Source organism: Sminthopsis crassicaudata, chromosome 2 (assembly GCF_048593235.1).
Source record: "Sminthopsis crassicaudata isolate SCR6 chromosome 2, ASM4859323v1, whole genome shotgun sequence".
NCBI classification, from domain to species: Eukaryota; Metazoa; Chordata; class Mammalia; order Dasyuromorphia; family Dasyuridae; genus Sminthopsis; species Sminthopsis crassicaudata.
The window spans coordinates 263,464,844-263,486,612 of record NC_133618.1 but is presented as its reverse complement, the minus strand read 5'-3'; the positions used below and the strand labels follow the sequence as shown (position 1 = coordinate 263,486,612).

At 33.5% G+C, this 21,769-nt stretch overlaps 1 protein-coding gene across 3 annotated transcripts in view; it reads right to left on the bottom strand.

Annotated features, from left to right (window-relative positions):
- The window catches only part of FMN1 (formin 1), a 513,415-nt gene that overhangs the window by 413,140 nt on the left and 78,506 nt on the right, over nt 1-21,769 (bottom strand). The window contains exon 4 of one of the 3 annotated variants that reach the window (XM_074289194.1): nt 608-2,410. The exons of the other annotated variants lie outside the window; for them this stretch is intronic. Within the exon in view, the coding sequence (XP_074145295.1) occupies nt 2,280-2,410 (131 nt within the window). The 3' untranslated portion in view covers nt 608-2,279. Of the gene's footprint in view, nt 1-607; nt 2,411-21,769 lie in introns of those variants that run through there. 3 annotated transcript variants of the gene reach the window in all.

Genomic DNA, 21,769 nt, shown 5'->3' with positions numbered 1-21,769 from the left:
CATGGAAGTTAGGTAGTGTCATTACCCCCATTTTATAGTTGAGGAAACTGAAACAGACTTAAGTGACTTGCCCAGATTCCTGAATCAATGAATAATAGTTTTCCTGAGTACAGATGCAATGCTCTATTTACTGAACCACTTGGCTTTGTAGGAGAATATGGTTAAAAATGTATTATCTGTCAATATGGAAGAAGAAATCATTAATGAAACTGAAATAAATAAAATTTTAATTTAATAAAAATTAAAAGACCAATTATCAGCAGTTAGTTTAATAAACTAGAAAAAGAAAAAAATTGGTAGAATTCTAGGCTTATGAATGATAGTGAAATGAGAAAATACTAGGAGGCAAAATCTACTCTCCTGAAAATTAAATTAAGGCAAAATGGAATTTAGAAAATGGAATTTAGGAAGACTGCATCTGAACAAGAAGACTCTAGAAATTCTGTTGCTAAAGAATATCAGAAAGTGGGAAAGCAATAAAATTTATAATTACTGTTTTTATGATATTCTATATATAATTCAATTAACATAAATCTAGTGAGTCAATTACTTATCATAAGATAGGTAACTTGTACAATAAAAAGTTCTAAATGTTTATTCCCCAGCTTATCTTTATTTCCCAGGTGCATGTAAAACCAGAAAGGAGGAATTCACTGATCTTTATAAAGATTGGATATAGTTGTCTGTGATAGTCATTGTACTTCTAGCAGTAAAACAAAAGCACATCAGAAAATTGAGAAGAGGGGGCTACAATGCTTAAAAGATTCAATAGGGGTAGATCCTTCTAGTTAGTCAATTACAAATCCACTGTGACTGAATTCTCTTATCCATCACTCAGGCTGGAATAGCTGCCTTGTTCTAGGTGATAATAGATTGAATGAGAAGGCTCAACTTTGCTTTATCTAAGACTATTCCTTTTGAAACAAAGTGATTCCAGGTATATTGGAACATTGCTGAAATACCTGCTACTAATGGAGACTGCTGGATTGCTTGATGTGGAAGTTCTGCTGCAGTATGGCTAAAGGTTAATCAGGTGTCTGTATTAAAATGAGTACCAATATAGGAGTTATCTAAGAGGGAGACAAAATGGCTAAGCTTGGGACATGGAGCAGATAAGCTTTTATGTGGATCAGAAATGGGATTAGTCCTGTGAGTGGTCATGGAATTTTTCAACCTGATGAAGATCCAGGCTCAAAAACAAGTAAACAAAGAAATTAGATGGTTGAGGAGGTTCTTCAATTTACTTAAAGCATCCTATTCTCTCCACCTTCTAAACTTTGTTTTCGGCAACTATTTCCTTAATTGATCTTTTCATACATTCTGGAACTTTTTTTTTTTTAAGATAAATTAATGTGAAAAGAACTAAAGAAAATAGAATGACCTTAAATCCACTGCTCATTCTATTGTAAAAACATACTCCTAACTTTCAGACTAGTGCTCTCTTTATTCTATTCTATATCACTTGAATACCCAAATAATTAATATTTAAAAGCCAAACAATTAAAAATTGAGTCCAATAGAACCACAATAGGAGAAAATACATAGAGTTTCCAATGGTTTTCACTTGAATAAACATGTGCATACTAATTCCTATTCATGTAAACTAGCATTTATACATTCAAAATCCAACAGCAATGACAAAGTTGAACCCAAAGAATTCTCTCCTGATTTAAGACTTTTTAAAACTGAAGACCATTAAAGAGATAGGAATATGCTGATTTAAATTACTTTAACATAGTGCTGAAGCGTATTGGAATATAAAGCAGATAAGCTTTCCTGTGGATCACAGTGATATTAGACCTGTAAGTGGTCACACAATTCCAGGATAAGGCAGAAAATTATCTGGCTCTTCCCTTAATTACTCTAAAAAATTTATAATAATGCCTCAAAGTGAACTTTAGAATGACAGAAATAATTAAAAGCTGGGGTGAAGCAGTTGTCTAGCCTAAGACAACTTGGGAAGATGTTAGGAAAGGCCTGGCCTCCCAGAGTGATGATTTGGCCTGATTAAAGTGCAGACCTCCTGCAGATACAGCTGAATCAACAAACAAGTCCTGGGGGCAGATGTATAGTTAGCTTCAGGAACTTTCAACCCGTGAACAGTGTTGGGGGTCAGACAGTTCATCAGGGGAAGATTGCAGGATCCTCTGCTGGCTTGTACTGGACATGGGGTCCAAGTGCACGATCATACAGGGTCCCAGGCTGCAGTTGTGGACGAGGAGAAGCGAGGACTTGCTGGTGAGTGTGATTGCAGAGGGTTGGAACCCTGCTGGTTGTGGTCACTTTACAGAAGAGTGGAGTCCCTTTTCATTTCCAGGGCAAAGGGGTGAGCTGAAGCCTGTGGTCATTGAAGGGACCACAGTGAGCAAGAGCATTTTTGGTGACATTTTCTGGAGACCCTTCTCATGGCCTAGGGATGGAGAGAAGTACCTGAGGTCAGCCCTCTTCCCTGCCAGATAGAACTCTGAAAAACCTGAAACCTGAGACATTATTCCCTACACTTCAGAATTAGAGCCCAATTCTAACATAAAATTTACCAGTCAAGAAGTAAGCTTTTTAAAAATAGATAAGTAAGAAAGTGAACCCCAAATATAGTTACTATGATGATAGAGAATTCAGGCTTCAAACTCAAAATAAGATAATAAAGTCAAAATAGCTACTTCTAAAGCTTCAAAGAAAAAATGTAAAATGGTCACATGCCTAAAAATAGTTCTTGTAAGAGGTACAAAGGACTTTAAAAACCAAATGAGAGATTGTTTGGAAGAAATAAAAGGAATGAATGAAAATTATGAAAAAAGTCAACCACTTGTAAAAAAGATATTCAAAAACTTACAGAAGAAAATAACTTCTTAAAATTAGAATTGGGAAAGGTAAAGCTAATGGCTTCATAAAATGCCAAGAAATTATAAAACAAAATCCAAGGACATTTTAGTTTTTGAGAAAGCATTAATTCAGAGACCCTTTGATCAGAATTTTCTTTAAAAAAATTACTTGCCTAAGAATTTAATATTGAAAACTTGTCCATTGATTGGGGGATGGCTAAACAAGCTCTGGTATATGACTATAATGGAATATTATTGTGCTGTAAGAATAACAAACATAATGATTTCAGAAAAACCTGCAAAGAGTTAAATGAACAGATGGAAAGTGAAGTGAACAGAATTAGGAAAATGTTGTACATGCTGACATCAATATTGTTCAATGAAGAACTGTGAGTGACTACTATTTTCAGCGATACAATGATTTAAAATAATCCCAAAAGACTAATGATAAGAATACTACCTGCCTTCAAGGAAAGAAGTGATGTTATTTGAATATAGACTGAAGCATGCTATTTTTCCCACTTTCATTCTTTTCCTTTTATTTGAGTCTTGTACAAGATGATCAGTATGAAAATGTTTTACATAATTGTGCAAATATGACCTATTTCTGATTGTTTCTCTTAGGGATGGGAGAGGGGAAGGAGACTAGGAGGCAGGGATAGAATTTGGATTTCAAAACTTTTTTTTTAAATGTTAAAAATTGTTTTAACAGGGGCACCTAGATGGTGTAGTGGATAGAGCACCAGCCCTGAAGTCATGAGTACTTGAGTTCAAATCTGATCTCAGATTCTTCAACACTTCCTAGCTATATAATCCTGGGCTCAGGGAAAAAATTGTTTTAATATGTAATTGGGCTAACATATATATATACATATATATACATATATATATACATATCTATACATATATATATATATATTCTCTAGCCTAAGAGAAATAAAATATACCTAGCTTCTCCATTTCTCCCTCTGCCCTGAAGTTGAATTTTTCTGAAATTTTGACCTTAACAGGAATAAGAAAGACAATATGCCCAGTGTTATTTGTGGCAAGTAATTCTTTCTGTTCTCTTCATCCTTTGAGAACAACAGTAGAATAAAGAATAGGAAAAGAACTAATAAAAATTTTGCAGATAGATGAAAATTTGCAGATAAATTATTTGAGCTAACATAATTCTTGGTGGCTTATGAAGCATTCATCAAAAATTAATTTTGGTTAAAGACTTCCATGGCTAGAGATGGAAAATGTGTTGGCAAAGCTTAAAGCTTCAATATTTCAAAGATCTTGGCAATGTAAAGTACTATTTTGTTGGGCCAGCATATAAAAAACCCAACATTGCTGAGCAAAATTATCTGAGTTAATATGAAAGATTCCTAAATAAATAAAATAATGGGATCCCATTATTTCCATCCCAAGTGTATGGGAATCGCCTTGAATCACCTCATTGATGAAAAAAAGCCAAGTCTATCACAGTTGATCACATAATCTTAATGATACTATGTACAATGTTCTCTTGGTTTTGCTCACTTCACTCAGCATCAGTTCATGCTAGGTCTTTCCTAGCTTTTCTGAAATTAGCCAGTTCATCACTTCTTATAGAACAGTAACACTCCATTAAATTCATATATCATAACTTATTCAGCCATTCCCCAATGGATGATTATCTACTCAATTTCTAGTTCCTTGCCACTATAAAAAGGACTGGAGGTGGGGGGAATAAAGCTTTGTATTGGCATTTTTGAAAAGGGTTGTTATTTTTTCTAAAACAAACAAACTTAGTAACTATACCTTTTATAAGGATTATAAAGATTTCCCTAAAACTTTCTTCAAACTGCATTTGAGGGTTTCCTCTTGAGTGGTAATCCTTTTATGACAATCTCCTAACTTTACCTTTACCATATGATAAAAAGAATTGAATTTGAATGTCAGTCCTATCAATTTCCACTATGACCTTAGGAAGAATCACAAAATCTCAGAGTTTAAAGTTCTTAAACCACATTACAGTGGAGTCCTGGTTCTGGAGTCAAAAGACCTCAAATTCAAATACCATCTTTAATCTTTCATCTCCTTGGTCCTCAGTTTTTCTCATTTGTAAAATAAGAAAGTTGGACTAGATGGTATTAGAGTTCCTTCACTGTTCTGTGAACCTGAGAAGTCATCTACTCCAACTCATACCTAAATAAGAATTCTTTCTTCAAATATCTGAAAAATTATTATCAAGCTTTGCTTAGAGATTAATGGTGATCCAACTAATTTTTGAAGTAGCTCATTATGTTTATGCAGAATACAGTGGACAGAAATTTCTTGATTATGTCATATCTAGATTTACCTCTGTGCAACTTCTGCCCATTGATCTAGGGATGTGCTACAGCTAGGTTGTACTTGTGAAAATCAGCTATTGAATTTTCAATGTTAGCTTTTACACCCCAGAAATTAGCAAACACTACAAACTGGGGCTTGAATTATTGTTTTGTCGATTGTCTAGATTTAAGAAATCAATGAAGAAAATATTTTAATCAGTTTAATCTTAAAAGTGTATCATATCCAGCAGTATTTCTACTTGGTCTATATCCCAAAGAGATCATAAAAGAGAGAAAGGGACCTACATGTGTAGAAATGTTTGTAGCAGCCTTTTTTATAGTGTCAAGGAACTGGAAATTAAGTAGATGCCCACCAGTTGGGGAATGGCTGACTAAGTTATAGTGTATAAATGTAAGGGAATAATATTGCTCTATAAGAAATGAGGAACAGACTGATTTCAGAAAAGCCTGGAAAAACTTACATGACCTGAAGTGATATGAATAGAACCACAAGAACCCTGTTCCCAGTAACAAGACAATGAGGTGATTCAAGTGGTATCTTAATTGTAAGTGGAGATAAGGGAGAGAACCTAGAACTCAACAATTTTAGAAACAAATGTGGAGATTCAATGGAAGTTCTAATAGACTTGGGATGGAAAGTACCATTTCATCCAGAGAAAGAACTATGGAGACTGAATGTGGATCAAAGTATAATATTTTCACTTTTTTGTTGTTGTTTGCTTATTTTTCTTTTTCCTTTCTCATGATTTTTTCCTTTTTGATCTGATTTTTCTTGTGCAGTGTGATTAATATGGAAATATATTTAGAAGAGTAGCACATGTTTAACCTATATTATATTGCTTTCTGTCTTGGAGGGAGAGGGGGAAAATTTTAGAACACAAGGATTTGCAGAAGTGAATGTTGAAAACTATCTTTACATGTATTTGGGGAAAATACTACTATAATATAAAAAAATCATGTATTTTTTTCAGAGAATCATTTGTTATACATTTATTCACACATCCCTGCATTTTATTCTCATTCTGCCCTTAAAACTAAGCAGACAATCTCTAGCCTTTCAAATAATTGAATGAAGATAGCCGTTGCGGGCCCATTGTCCTCTACAATTTTTCTTTTCTTAAGGCCAGACATCTTAAGTTCTTTTTTTTTTCTTTTTTCTTTTTTTCTTTTTGCTGAGGCAATTGGAGTGATTACTGTCTTAATTCTAGGTAGCTTATTTTGAAAGAAAATCATTAAGTTGAGAAGTCTCAAGAAGACAATTAGAATTGGAAAAGGCCCTTCACCTCATAAAACTCCATGATTGGCTGAAAGAACTTAAGAGGATAGAGCACCATCCCTGCAGTCAGTAGGACCTGAGTTCAAATTTGACCTCAGACACTTAACACTTCCTAGCTGTGTGACCCTGGACAAGTCACTTAACTCCAATGGCTTAATTAGGGAGGAGCAAGATGAGACTATCTTTCCAATAATTCTGTACATTATTCCTTTCTTAATATATACATATATATATATATATATGTGGTTTTTTTTTTCTTTTCTTTGCTGAGGCAATTGGGGTTAAGTGACTGTGTGACAGTCAGGAAGTATTAAGTGTCTGAGGACAGATTTGAACTCAGGTCCTCCTGACTTCAGGGCTGGTGCTCTATCTACTGCACCACCTAGCTTCCCCGCCATCATATATTTTTGACTCATAATTTTACTCCATCAAGAATAGCCAGATCTTTTAAAAAAATTTGTTGTGTAGCTACCATTGCATCACACTTCATATTTGTGAAGTTGATTTTTAATGCAAATATAAACTTTTATATTTATTCCTATTAAATTTCATCTTACTAAATTTGGCCCATTTTTCTAGTTTATCAATACTGACTTTGGCAACCAAACTGTTAGCTATATCTCTCAGTTTTGTGTCTTCTGCTATGCTATATCTTTGCCCAGTCACTAATGGCATAGAGACAATCCTTAGATTCTTAAGATACACTACTTTTTTATGTTGATACCAAACCATTAATCATTATTTTTTGGATTTAGCCATTCAACAAGTATTAAAGTCACTCAACTATTCCATACATCTCTTTTTCTTTTCCATAATAATAACCTGGGAAAGTTCATCAAATTTTTTGATAAAATTCAGGTGGACTAGGTCCTCAGCTTTCCTATGCCATACCCATCTAGTGTATAAAAGAGAAAAAGGGAGGGAAGCAGGGAGGGAGGGAGGGAGGAAGAGAAAGAGAGAAAGAAAGGAGAGAAGGAAGGAGAAAGATCAAAATAATGATATTGGGTTATTGATTGATGTTGTTTATAGTGATGGGACAGAGTGTTGCAGTTGAAGTCAGGAAGATCTAGCTCAACTCCCAACTGTGATACTTTCTAATTTTGTGAATACAGGCAGTTCATTTAACATCTTTCTACAATTCCCTAGAAGTTACTTAATAAATTTTGGCTTGTAGCAATAGTGGATGGGATTGGAAGTTCCATGACTTTTATATATTTGAGTAAGAATACCAAATCTCTAAAATATCAAAATTGTGGCTTACGCAAAGAGCATACAAATGTAGGTAAAAGTTAAGTGTAGCACATTTCCAATGACAAATTACAAATGAGAAACAACAACAACAATAAAATATAAGAGACAGGAACAGAAAAGGCAGTGGAACAATATATCACTGGATCAAGAAGTAAGTGATAGACAGCCTATATGCTGTATTGGTATGCTCATAATGGTAAGATAATTGGAGAAAGTTTATTGCATGGGGAGTATTTATGGGAGGACATGAAAGGAAACACACAGATAAGTTTTAGCCTGGCCATTGGAAGTGGTGCTCACAAAGCCATAGAAGTTTATAAAAGAAAGGACTTTGGAAATAATCTATTCAAAATATTAAAATAGAGAAACTAAGACATAGATATGCTATTAAATATTCAAGAGGATATAAGATATAATTGATATGGAAATTTTCCTCTGCATTTTGCGACCAAGATCAGTCTTCCTATCTCCCAAAGAGGTTCTGAGATCACACAAGCCTGGCACAATACACGGGGCTTTGTCAAATTCTCTTTGGCTTATTAATGCCATTATCCTAGAGCAAAATTCTAGGGAAATCTTTACTTAGAAAGTAATTATTTTCTAATCAAGGTGCTTTTTAAATTCTTTTCACTTCTTTATGATGATTTATTTATATAGATTTCACTTCTACATTAAATTATTGGAATCTATTCTAATTTCTTTTTGCCATCCATATCCAATTTACATTATCAATGACTCATTTAAATAGGTCAAATTAAAGTTGTTTTAATTGCATGCCATATCTTTTTTTCTCATTTTATTATTTTTCTATCTTTGTAGTTATTGGTATCTTAGTTTTAACAAATTGATAGTCAAATCAGACAAAGGATTTAAGAAAGTCTCCCATATAAGTATAGATTATTTCTTGTCTGCTAAAATATTACTACTTTTTTATTTCTTAAATATTAGATGGCACACACTATATCCAACATCTTCCAATTCTTTTCTCAAGATAAATATTCATTTATAGTGTTTTTCTTCAAAGATGAGACAAAGAGATAACTTGTAAGATAATATTTTCTTTTTATCTTTGTGGTCTACTGACTCCTTTCTTTGCCTTTCCAAGGAGAACCTATGAGTTATCTTTCCATTGATGTACATTTTCCTTCTCCTTCTTTTATTCATTTGTAATGAAAATGTAAAGAATGGATAATATTCAGTTCTTTTAGTAAGGAGAGAAGAGAATAAACATTTACAAAACACTTGCTAAAATGCTCATGGAAACTGTGGAAAGATAGCAAATAAGAAAGGAAAGTACCTGGTTTGACAAATTTCCTTAACAAATAACTTAAAATTATGCCTTGAAGTAAATTTTAGAGCAGCAGAAATAATTGAAAGATGGGATAAAGAAGCCATATAGCCTAAGACAATTTGGGAGGACATTAGAAAATGCCTGACCTCCCTGAGTGGGAGTCTAGTCTAGTCTGATTGAAGTATTGATACAATATTCTGGGGACAATTGTGTAGGCAATCACCTTAGCTCCAGGAACTTTTACCCCTAAGAGGGTGTGGGAATTAAGTAACTTACTGGGGATGATTGTGGGGACTCGTCACTGGTGCTGGATGTGGGACTCAGGCATTGACCCAACAGAATCCCATGCTACGGCGGTAGGAGAGAAGGACACATATTAGTTAGTGAAGTAGCAGAAGGGCAGAAGCCCTGCTGTGGTCACTGGCAGGAGAGTGGAATCCCTGGCTTTGGTTCTTGGATAGAGGGGAGAATTGATTCTGAGGGACCATCAGGAACAAGAGCATTTGCATTTGGTGCTGGAGGCCCTGGTAGCAACTAAGGGTGGAAAAGAATATCTGAAGTCACTTACAGACCAAGGAATAAGCTGGAGGAGCAGCAATCACACCTGACCTTGTAACAATGGAAGAATCAAAGGTTCTCAGATAGAGATATTATATTCAAATATAATATTCTGAAGAGCAAAGGGGCAGGATTTACAATCAAGAATAAACTGCCCATCCTGCAAGGAAAACAGCTGATATTTAATAAGCTAAAGAACTTTCAGGTATTCTTGAGAAAAAGACAGAACAGAACAGAAATTTTGATTTAGAAGAATCAAGAGAAACATAAGAAAACAAACATGAAAGAGTAATTATAAATGAATTAATAAGGTTAAACTAGGTTAAAATAATTCTCATATGGGGAAAATACTATGGGTAACTTTTATAAATATTATTATTACTAGGGTAGTTTAAAACTGTATATAAAATTTGAGGGCTTGGAGTTGAGTCAATTATGATGAGATGATCCTAAAAAGTAAAATTGGGTGAGGAGGAATAAAATAGAGCAAATTATCTCATTCAAAAGAAGCATGAATGGAAGAACTGTTACAGTGAAGGGGAGAACAGAGTGAGTGGCAGGTAGTAAAGGAACCATATTCTCATTGAAACTAGGTTAAAAAGGGAACAAAATACACATTTAGTAGGGTATAATATAGGAGGCAAGGGATTAAGACAAAGGAGGAATTCTTAAATAAATATATGGCTTAGGGAGATAGTAGTCAAAGTAATTTGGATTTCTGAGGAGGGATAGGATAAAAAGAGAAAGTAGGATAAACAGTGAGGAAAAATAGAATGGAAAGGAATATATAATTAGTAATTATAATTTTGAATGTGTATGGAGTGAACTCACTCATAAAACAGAAACTGATAGCAATATGGATGAGTGTTTATGAGAAACACATTTTAAAATGATACACACATAGAGTAAAAATAAAGGGCTGGAGTGGGATGTGTTATTTTTCAGCTGATATAAAAAAAAGCAGGAGTAGCAATCATGATTTTTTTTGAGAGTTGAAAGTGTGGATTTTATCTATCTATCTATCTATCTATTTATTTATTATAACTTTTTATTGACAGAATATATGTCTGGGTAATTTTTTACGACATTATCCCTTGCACTCATTTCCCTTCCCTCCCTCCACCCTCTCCCCTAAATGGCAAGCAATTTTATACATATTAAATATGTTATAGTATAACCTAGATACAATGTATGTGTGCAGAACTGAACAGTTCTCTTGTTGCACAGGAAGAATTGGATTCGGAAGGTAAAAATAACCTGGGAAGAAAAACAAAAAAATGCAAACAGTTTACACTCATTTCCCAGTGTTCCTTCTCTGGGTGTAGCTGATTGTGTCCATCATTGATTGATCAATTGGAACTGAGTTAGATCTTCTCTATGTTGAAGATAGCCACTTCCATCAGAATACATCCTCATACAGTATTGTTACTGAAAAGTATAATGATCTCCTGGTTCTGCTCATTTCACTCAGCATCAGTTCATATAAGTCTCTCCAAGCCTCTCTGTATTCATCCTACTGGTCATTTCTTACAGAACAAAAATATTCTATAACATTCTTATACCACAATTTACTCAGCCATTCTCCAATTGATGGGCATCCATTCAGTTTCCAGTTTCTGGTCACTACAAAAAGGGTTGCCATGAACATTTTTATACATATAAGTCCCTTTCCTTCCTTTATGATATCTTTGGGATATAAGCCCAGTAGTAGCACTGCTGGGTCAAAGGGTATGCACAGTTTGATTACTTTTTGGGCATAATTCCAGATTGCTCTCTAGAATGGTTGGATCCATTCACAATTCCACTAACAATGTATCAGTGTCCCAGTTTTCCCACATCCCCTCCAACATTCATCATTATTTTTTCCTGTCATCTTAGCCAATCTGACAGGTGTGTAGTGGTATCTCAGAGTTTTCTTAATTTGCATTTCTCTGATCAATAGTGAGCATTCATGATCTTAACAAAGTTAAAGCTAAACTATATTTAATTAAAAGAGAAACGGGGGAATACACACACACACACACACACACACACACACACACACACACACACACACAATCTGTGTCTGAGGCACTTTCCCAAATGGTTTTATAAATGTTGCATTTGCTCTTCACAATAACCTTATAAGGTAAAATCTATCTTTAGAGGTTAAAAGACTTGCCCAAAATTACAGAGTGTCTGAGGCAATATTTGCAGTTAAGTTCTCCCTGACTCCAAGATCAACTCTCTATGCACTGTGCCACCAACTGACTAGTAGTACATCCCCAGTTAATAAGTTTAGAGTACTGACAGTTAAAATAAATTTTATCGATATCTGATCTACTAAAAAAAACCCACAAAGTAAAAACTGTTATTTTTAATAAACTCTGTTCCCTTTTTACCACACCATCGCTGTAGAATTCTGATGATGGTGAAGTAGGATTGAGGGTACACTCTAAGTTCATGGATTCCCATGATCAAAGATTTCACCATCAAGTGGCTAGACAAATCACGATGAGCCTTTCCATATTTAGCAATGCTGGTCCTCAGAAAGTGTTTAGTTATTTTTGTTTTGTTTTGCTTAGAATTGTACTAGAATATACTATTTTAGCATGGCAGAAACTGCCATTATTATATCCTTTAAGAGATCATGTCATGATGAAGCACTGGAATAAGATTTTGTGCATATGATATTAATTTTAATTCCAACAATAACAACTATGTAATCCTATATAAAATTCTCTTCTAATTACAAAGGTCTTTATGATTGGCAAAATCTTAGGCTGGCTTATATTTTACTGTTGTGGAATTCTCTGATGTTAGAACTTCTTCCATCAATGTAGATTAGTCTTTATAACCACTTACTATAAATAATGAGCTTGCATACTAATTAACATTGATTATCTCAGTAATAAGTAGACTATTTTGAATCTTCTACTTTTCACCACAGTTTTACTATGGGATTAAACAACCATATTGCTCAGGATCAATACACAAACATTTCCTTGGGCAACTACAGGGCCTAGTTAAAGCCACTCATTAATTGATCAAACCTCATTACAAAGAACTCCTTTTCTTGGATGCTCAAATGCATTAAAAAAAATAATGAAGTCACTCATGTGAACTAACCCTGCAATCGATTTAAGATGCTATAGATTTTTAGGAAAAAAAAACTATTTCCTACTTAGAAAAAGGCACTATAGCTATAGGGTAGAAATAGATTAATTTAAGTGGGAAGATTTAGATTTATGCAATAACTCTACCATTAACTTGCTGTGGAAATTTGTATGCAGAGATATGACTCCAGGATTTGGCACAGGACTTTGAACACACTAGGTGCTTAATGAATGTTTGCTGAATTGAATTGCCCCAAATCCCAAAATAAATTAGTGATAGTGCCACAAAAATGTTTTTTTCGTTGGACAATATAAAAGCTGTCATCTACTCATATATGTGTTACCTTGAGTGCTTACACAGGAGCCAGGGAGAGTCTTACCTAAATTTGGGAAAATATAGAAAAGTTGTTTCTAAATTATATTCATGGAATGAAGCACAGTTAACTCTGGTTAGGATAAAATGAACCAAAAGAAGGACTTATCCTTTCTGACTCACTATCAAACCTAGATTTTAAGCTATTTGAAGGATCCTAAACTCATTACAATAAAAATGGCAATCTTTGTTATCTTGCAATTGTGATTTAAGCCTTGAGCCCATGATATAGAAGACTTGATGCATCTTTTAATTTCTGAGATAACTCTAAGGGAAATATCAAATGAACCATATTCAATCATTCCTGGACTGAAATATCAGTACAAAATTTGATAAAGTACAAATGGAAATTAATCAAATGACTTTAGAGCATTTATATTTCTTTAAGATTCTGACTCCCATGCAAAAAAAAAAAAAAACAACCCTGTAGTTTTGTTTTAAGTTGACAATGTATTTGTTTTCTCCATGTGAAGAATGTTTATTGAATTTTCTTTTTATTAAATAAAAGAATTGTTGATATATGGATGAGTAGTTTCATTTCTGGAAAAAGTTTAAAAACAGACTAAAATGTAAAGGTGATTTTGTGCATGTCCAACTTCTCACTGTCAATGAAATACTTTTATAAAATAGGAAGAATTTGAGATTCACAAGAATCTATTTTGTAAGTTAAGTATATTTTATTTATAGTTACTTTCTATTTATGGAAAAGTTCACAAAGAAAAATAGAGCCTTAAAATGGAAAAAATTCTGCAAAATTATGCCAACATATACTCAACTTCATAGTTTCTGAATTAAAAGTTAATTTAAAAGTCTGACTTTCTTTTATACTTTGAGTTGATAAATGATGTTACTTTTTATCTAGTAACTTATCTCATTTTTCTGCAGAAATTTAAATGAAAATTTAACAACTCAAGATGTGATAATATGTGTGAAAAATACTGTGAGGAGTGAAAAATGCTATTGAAATATAAGGTGATAATATTTTACTTAAGAACGGCACGGTTATAAGAAATCATATATAACAAACTCATAGAGAAGTCTTCTCACTGAAAATAATACTCTTATCAAAAAATATGCAAAGTCTATACAAATTTTCCAAAAAATGAATCTTATCTTGAACTTATTTTGTAGATTGTATTAAAAAAGCAGTAGTCACTGAAAGTTTGATTCTCCATTGTTCATTTTGTGGTTGTACCGATCAAGACAAAATAATATCGAGGATAAAGCAATTCAGTATTTCCTACTCTAGATCAGGTCAAAAGCTCTGATTCTGGAAGCTCTTACTTAGACTACACTTCAGGATCCAATGAAAAGAATATAGGAAACATTGCCAGGATAATAGAGCTAAGGGGAAACTCATAAACAAAGAAAATTATGAAATGAAAAAAAAAACAAACCACCCACAGAATAGGTCAGTAGGACTTCAGTGCACAGTGCCCTAATATTCTGCTGGTTATTTGCATGGGCAGGTGATAACTCTTCTTTCACCAGCACTACCACTGCTCACCTATGCTTATTGTTTGCAGTTTTGTAGAAGTCAAAGTAGTAAAGAATCCAAGGTAAGTTGGAGAAGTGCTGGTGGTATAAGTCCAGTCCATGGAGGACACAGCTCCAGAGAGCTAAGTATCAGATTGGCACAAAACAAGACAGCATCAGAGACTTGGAAGGAAGTTTATGGTGGATCCTGCTTCTCAGCCCAAAGACCCAGGATACCACCAAGTCAGGCCAACAAAACCAGTCAAAACTACAGAAGAATTCCAAGTTAGCATATCACCCAAAACTAGATAATGAGGTTTGCCAAAGGAATCAATATGGGTCACTACTGAGAGCAGTGGGGTTCTTCAGCTACTCCAAGTTATCTGATTTCCTAATGCCATCCTGAGGTCCAGGCTACAAGATCTAGGACACCAACAATTTCACAATTTTGCCAATTTTCCATAGTTACCTGGGTATATGTTCAAGTAAACTCTTATATTAAAAAATTACTAGTGTGCCTTGGGGTATATCAAATTAACTTTAAAGCTTTTAAAAATAAAGTCAAAGGAAGTAGGAATAAAGAACATTTTTAAATACTGAAAATACTTATAATTTTGTCAAAGCATCCTACCATTATCATTAACAAATATAAATTAATTGCCTGCTTTGTGAAAGGCATCTTGCTATGTATTTTAGATGGAAAGATGCAAAGAACAGGATACATACAGTATCTTCTTTAAAGGAATTTATAATCTAATTGTTCAAGAGGACATACACTCCAAAATATGAATAGCAATTCAAAATAGCATGAACTAAGTGCTGAGCGAGTGCTACACACAACTTATTAAAGAACTTCAAAGGAAGACATGATAATCAAATTTTAGGATTATGGGGGAAATTGACATAATGCAGACTTTTAAGGATTTAGAGCTAGAATTAAAGAGTTTAAATAGTCTCCAAAGAGAGAAATTTGGAAATGTGCTCAAAAAGTTGTCAAACTGTGCATATTCTTTGATCTAGCAGTGTTACTACTGGGCTTATATCCCAAAGAGATCTTAAAAGAGGGAAATGTGCAAAAATGTTTGTGGCAGCTCTTTTTGTAGTGGCCAGAAACTGGAAATTGAATGGATGCCCACCAATTGGAGAATGGCTGGGTAAATTGTGGAAATGAATATTATGGAATATTATTGTTCTGTAAGAAATGACCAGCAGGATGAATACAGAGAGGCTTGGAGAGACTTACATGAACTGATGCTGAGTGAAATGAGCAGAACCAGGAGATCATTATACACTTCAACAACCATACTGTATGAAGATGTATTCTGATGGAAGTGTATATCTTCAACAAAGAGAAGATCTAACTCAGAACTATCAGCTACACCCAGAGAAGGAACACTGGGAAATGAATGTAAACTATTAGCATTTTTGTATTTCTTCCCAGATTATTTTTACCTTCTGAATCTGATTCTTCCTGTGCAACAAGAGAACTGTTCAGTTCTGCACACATACATTGTATCTAGGTTATACTATAACATATTTAATATGTATAAGACTGCTTGCCATTTAGGGGAGGCGATAGGGGGAAAGAGGGGAAAAGTTGGAACAGAAGTTTTTGCAAGGGTCAATGTTGAAAAATTACCCATGCATATGTTTTGTCAATAAAAAGCTATAATTTAAAAAATATCTCCAAAGGACAAAAACAGGAATTTGGATAATCTCTAAAATTACATAAAGCCATCTAATCTTAAGATAATTATATTTGCTTAAATATACATTAAATTTATATGTGGATATAGATATAAATATTTTATATATGTAGATGCATAGATATAAATAACTAGATATGCAGATAGAGATATAAATATATGTAGATATATGGATATATTTAGATATGAATATATGTAAATATATAGATATAAATCTACAGATTGAGTCACACAAGATAGAATGAATGCTTGATTAAATTAAACTGTCTGGGGATACAGAATGGGGAACACAAACCATGGAATTCATAATGCAGAATTTCAGAGTTGGAAGGAACTTTATAGACCATCTCTTCTAAGCCATCCTCAATAATAATTCATTTTGTAACATTTCTGCCAAGTGATCATCCAGCCATTACTTGAAAACCTCTAGCAAGGAAGAACCTACTACCTCCTGAGCAAACCATTTGCCCTCCATTTGGAGAGCTCTAATTATCTCTGTTGTTTTGTGACTGTTGAGTCATTTTCAATCCATTTGACTCTTCATCTTGCCATTTGGAGTTTTCTTGGCAAAGATAGTGGAGTGATTTGCTATTTTCTTCTCTAGCTCATTTTACATATATGCAACTGAGGCAAACAGGGTTAAAAGATTTGCCCATAATCACACAGCTAGTCAATGCCCAGGATCATATTTGAATTCAGGAAGAAGAACCTTCCTGATTCCAAGCCAGGCATTCTATCTAATGCACCACCAAGTTACCCCAATTGTCTCTGGACAATTGTTTCTAATTCAGCTCCTTGGAGTTAAGCAGGAAATCCTTTTCCTACATTCTATTTCATCACAAACATAAAAAAAAGCTATCATGTTTGCCATTAGTCTTTTTTTTTTTTTTTTTTTTTAAAGAGACTACACACTCCCAGTTCCTTCAATCTGTCCTTACAAGGCTAGATATCAAGATCTTTACCCATCCAGGTTGTCATCTCCTGGACATCCTATAATTTATTAATATCTTTTCACTGCAGTTAAAAAAACTTTTTGTCAAACCATTTCTCTACCAGATCTTTTACTTATAATATTGATATTTTCACTCCATATATAAGATAATATTTTCTTTAAATTAATCTTACTAGATTCAGGCCAAGCCTCTAGCCTCTTGAGATATTTTTTGGATCTTTATTGTCATCTAATATCTAATTTTGTTTCAATAACAAATTCCATAAACAAATTCATCCAAATCATTGATAAAAATGTTGACCTATGCAAAGCCAAGCATAGATCCCCAAGGCACTCCAGTAGAAAGAAACTTTCTACTTTGACATACAATTATTAGTGATTACTTTTTAGGTCCAGATTTTAATAAATTCCAAATTCATTTAATTATTTTTCATCATGGAAAGGAGAAAACACTAATTTATTTATGATTATGGCAACAGAAGGTAAGTTATGAGATTCCCAGTAAGATAGGCTCAATGACTTGGTCAACAAGAATTTATAATATTCCTTTTATGTGCTGAACACATGGGATATAAAGACAAGAGTGACACCATCCCAGCCTTCAAATTTATTTACGGGGGGGGGTATTAACAGAATAATAAATATAATATTAAGAGCTGAGTTGCCCAAAATCAAAGAGGATTTTGTTGTTTTAGTCTAAAAGCATGAGATTACAGCTTTAACTAGAAAGTATCTTAGAAGCTAAGTAGCCCCTACCGTTTCATTTTACTAATGAGGAAATGGAAGATTGACTTGCCCAGTGTCACACAACTAATAAGTAACAGAGGCAGAATTTGAATTTAGGTCCAACACTCATTCTACTACATTTCACTCACTGCCTGAAGCTTTTTGAGCAGAGGAATGAGGAGAATGGATTGGAGCAGGATAATAGAGGCAGGGAGCCAATTAGAAGGCCATTGCCACAAGCCAAGTGAAAGATGATGTGGGCCTGAATTAGAATGACTGTAATATAAATAGAAATATTGAGGAAGTAGGATTGATGAAACTTGGCAACTAATTGCAGGTTTCTGGACAGTGTTTATGTTATTCAGATTCATTATGACTCCCTACTGTGTATGTTGAGTCATTTTTTAACTCTTTCGAACCCTTAAACTTCAGGCCACCCTCCTCTTCTCAATGATAAGGGCTTTTCTTTCATTTGTTTCTTTTGTTTTGTAGGTAATATTTTCTCTCCTGATTCCAGACAGTATCCTTTCAAGTCAAGGAAAAAAACATTAACCAAGGGACAGAGGACAAATACAGCTTTAAAAGGTAACATCAATCAATCCAAGTATCTTCTCAGTCCAAGAGTTGAATGAATTTGTTGGTTTGTATTCCCTGTGCCTTTTGTTACTTTGTTATAGAAATTCAGTGACTTGTATTAAATAAGAAACAGTTCATTTTGAAATTTGATTTGAGGGAAGACTAATATATGGTTAAGAATTCTCAATAAGACCACAGCTAATGTTCATAGCTGCTTGGTTATAGATTTTTGTATTTAAAAATTAATGTGATCATAATCTACAAATAAACTTATTAGTTACCACTGGGATGTAAATAAAACCTAATATTTTTAGTGGGGAAAAAAAGATGAAACTTAAGATGCTTGTCCATTCTGGACTTGTACTGAGGCAATCTGGGTTTTTATCAGTCTTTGCCATTACTAGTTACATAACCTCTGGAAAGCCATTTAACCATTCTAAATCTTAATATCCTAAGTTGTAAAACAGAGGAAATGATATTTGCATTTGTTTTGACAAAATAACATGTCAATTACTATCATTGTTATGTGTGTCCTCAGCCCTGGAAAAGGCTTTGAGGCTTAAAAGACTGTTGCCTTTAATAATCTGATGAACTAGATGCAATATAAATTATGACATAAAAGATACTTTTCATCTATCATTTTTTCCCTTAATCCTCTCTCTTGAATAGGGTTGAAGAAGGAGAGACAAAGCACAAATATAAATGGCTTATGCATAAATGGCTCTGCAACTTTCCCTTTTCCATCTCATCCCCTTTTGTCACCTGCGTTTTTCTCTCAACCTGACTTTCTTTCCTTATAAGTCAAGCCAACTAGAATTCTAAGAGACAGTCATATTAATGAGGACACAAATCAAACAATGGACTTTTGGGGAAAGATTGCAGGTAACCAGCATTGTCAATTAATGTAATCATTATTATAAAAATTATTTTGAATTTAACAAACACCAAATTAAAAAAAAACATTTTTATATACAACATAGAACAGAAAAAGACTATGGTACTTTAAACTGAATCCCTATCATATGTGTATTGCTTTTTCCTTTTAAGTATATTATAAATTCAACATATAACTTTCAAAGCTGTCCTATTTGTCTTTGTTTATGTTTAACCTTGCTTCTATCCTCTTCTGTGTATTTAAGAAATGTTTCAATAATTCTCTTTGGGGAGAGGGGACTCATATTATGAACTATTATGGACCCCTTTCCTCCCTCTAACCTTCTCACTAAATTGAAAACAAAGAAAAAAGTATCCTCACAGCAATGATCCTTAGGACTACAGTAACTCAAAGCTAGAAAAAAAAACTTATTTTTTTTTATTTTAAAGCTTTATATTTTCAAAACATATGCATAGTTTTCAACATTCACCCTTGCCAAACCTTGTGTTCCAATATTATTTTCTCTTTCCCTTTTCCCCAACCCCTTCCCTAGAAGGTAAGTAATTCAATATATGTTAAATATGTGCAATTTTGCTAGAAGAAGTCTTAGAGGCTGTCAAGTTGAACTTTTTCATTCACAAATCCTGAGATACCCAGGATTCAGAGAAGTTCAGACACTTGCCTAGGGTCACACAACAAAATAGTGATAGAGGTAAGTAGTTGTACAAGAAGTTATAGTCAAAGTTTGAATATTACACTCCCTATGGATTATTGAGGCTTTGAGACTCCATTGTAACATAGGAAACAAAATACGAATAATTAACTCACATTTGCATAGCATTTTGACATTTGCAAAACCTTTTCTTCTCAAGAAATCCATGAGGTAAATTCACCATAACATAGGGAATTTAATTTTCTGACATTGAAAATGTCATCTATAATTCATTCATTTTTCACCTGCATTCTTCTAAACATCTCCATCATACTCCAGCAACCTTTTCATTCTGGAAGATCATCACTTCAGTCATGTAATTTATAATTCAGAAGGACTTTCTGCCCCTGAGGTCTACCCTTTCGATGAGAGGGATGGAGGGTCTTTCCAAGAACTTCCATTTAAGGAGGGCACAGAGAGCAGCCCTTTATTTATTTCCCATAATACTATATCTCTCTCTTTTTTTAAAATAGTTTTTATTTACTAGATATATGCATGGGTAATTTTACAACATTAACAATTGCCAAACCTTTTGTTCTAATTTTCCCTCTCCTCCCCCTCCCAGATGGCAGGTTGACCAATACATGTTTAATATGTTAAATAAATTAAATACAATATATGTATATATGCCCATACAGTTGTTTTGCTGTCCAAAAAGAATTGGACTTTGAAATAGTGTACAATTAGCCTGTGAAGAACCCATAATACTATATCTCTCTGGATTTTTCCATCATGACTCCTGGACCAAGTACTTCCTACCCCCTACCCTCCTTTTTCTTTTGTATGTTTTCCCTATTAGAATACAAACTCTTTCAGGGCAAGGTTTGTGATTTTTGCTTTGTATTTGTATTTTAGCAATTACCACAGTGTCTGGCACATACTAAGTACTTTATAAATGCTTGGTGACTGTTTATTAACTGACTATTAAATTAATCTTTAATAGTCTCCCTTATTTTATACTTGCTGCTGTCATACATTACACACTAAACTGCTATCTATTCAGCCTAAATAAGTATCATATTAAAGTTATCCTAACACTCAATTCAATTAACACATTTTCATTTTGATATCTAATTCTTTTTATTACAATAATTACTATTTAAATATAAAGGACAGCAACAAACATCAACTAATTAATCATTTATTATATAATCTTGGAGCAAAGTAATTTTTTTTTAGTATAAATACAATAAAAAAAAGTAGTCCTTGTCCTCAAGGAGCTTGTATTCTTACATAAATTTAACATAAATATGTCTATTCACATATAGTTTGCTCCTATGCAAGCAGATTCAATTTTTACTTGAAAAAGAATTTGGGATAGGTCAAATCTATCTTTACTGATAACACAAAATAGATTAGAGGAGCCATATACAGGGAGATAATTGGGAAAGAAATGGATGGGACTAAATGCCTCTTGGAGGATTAACATTTAAGACCACATAACAGCAGCTTATATTTGACAGGCAGAATAGTTATCTGACTGAGGATATTGTGCAGAGGACAGGTTGTTTAATATTATGATTAATATTAAAAAGTTAGGATCATGGCAATGGATGTCAAAAGGAAAAGAACTAATTACATTTTGTCTTTTTTTGCTCAAGATATATATGCATACATACATATTTAACTAGATAGACATGATAGAAAATTTTAACAAAGTAAAAGGGGAGAATCTATTTATGCAACACTCAACTCTATTTTCAAAAAAGACCATCTTATCATACTTATTTTATCAAGTGACTAATTACTATTACTTCTTTTTA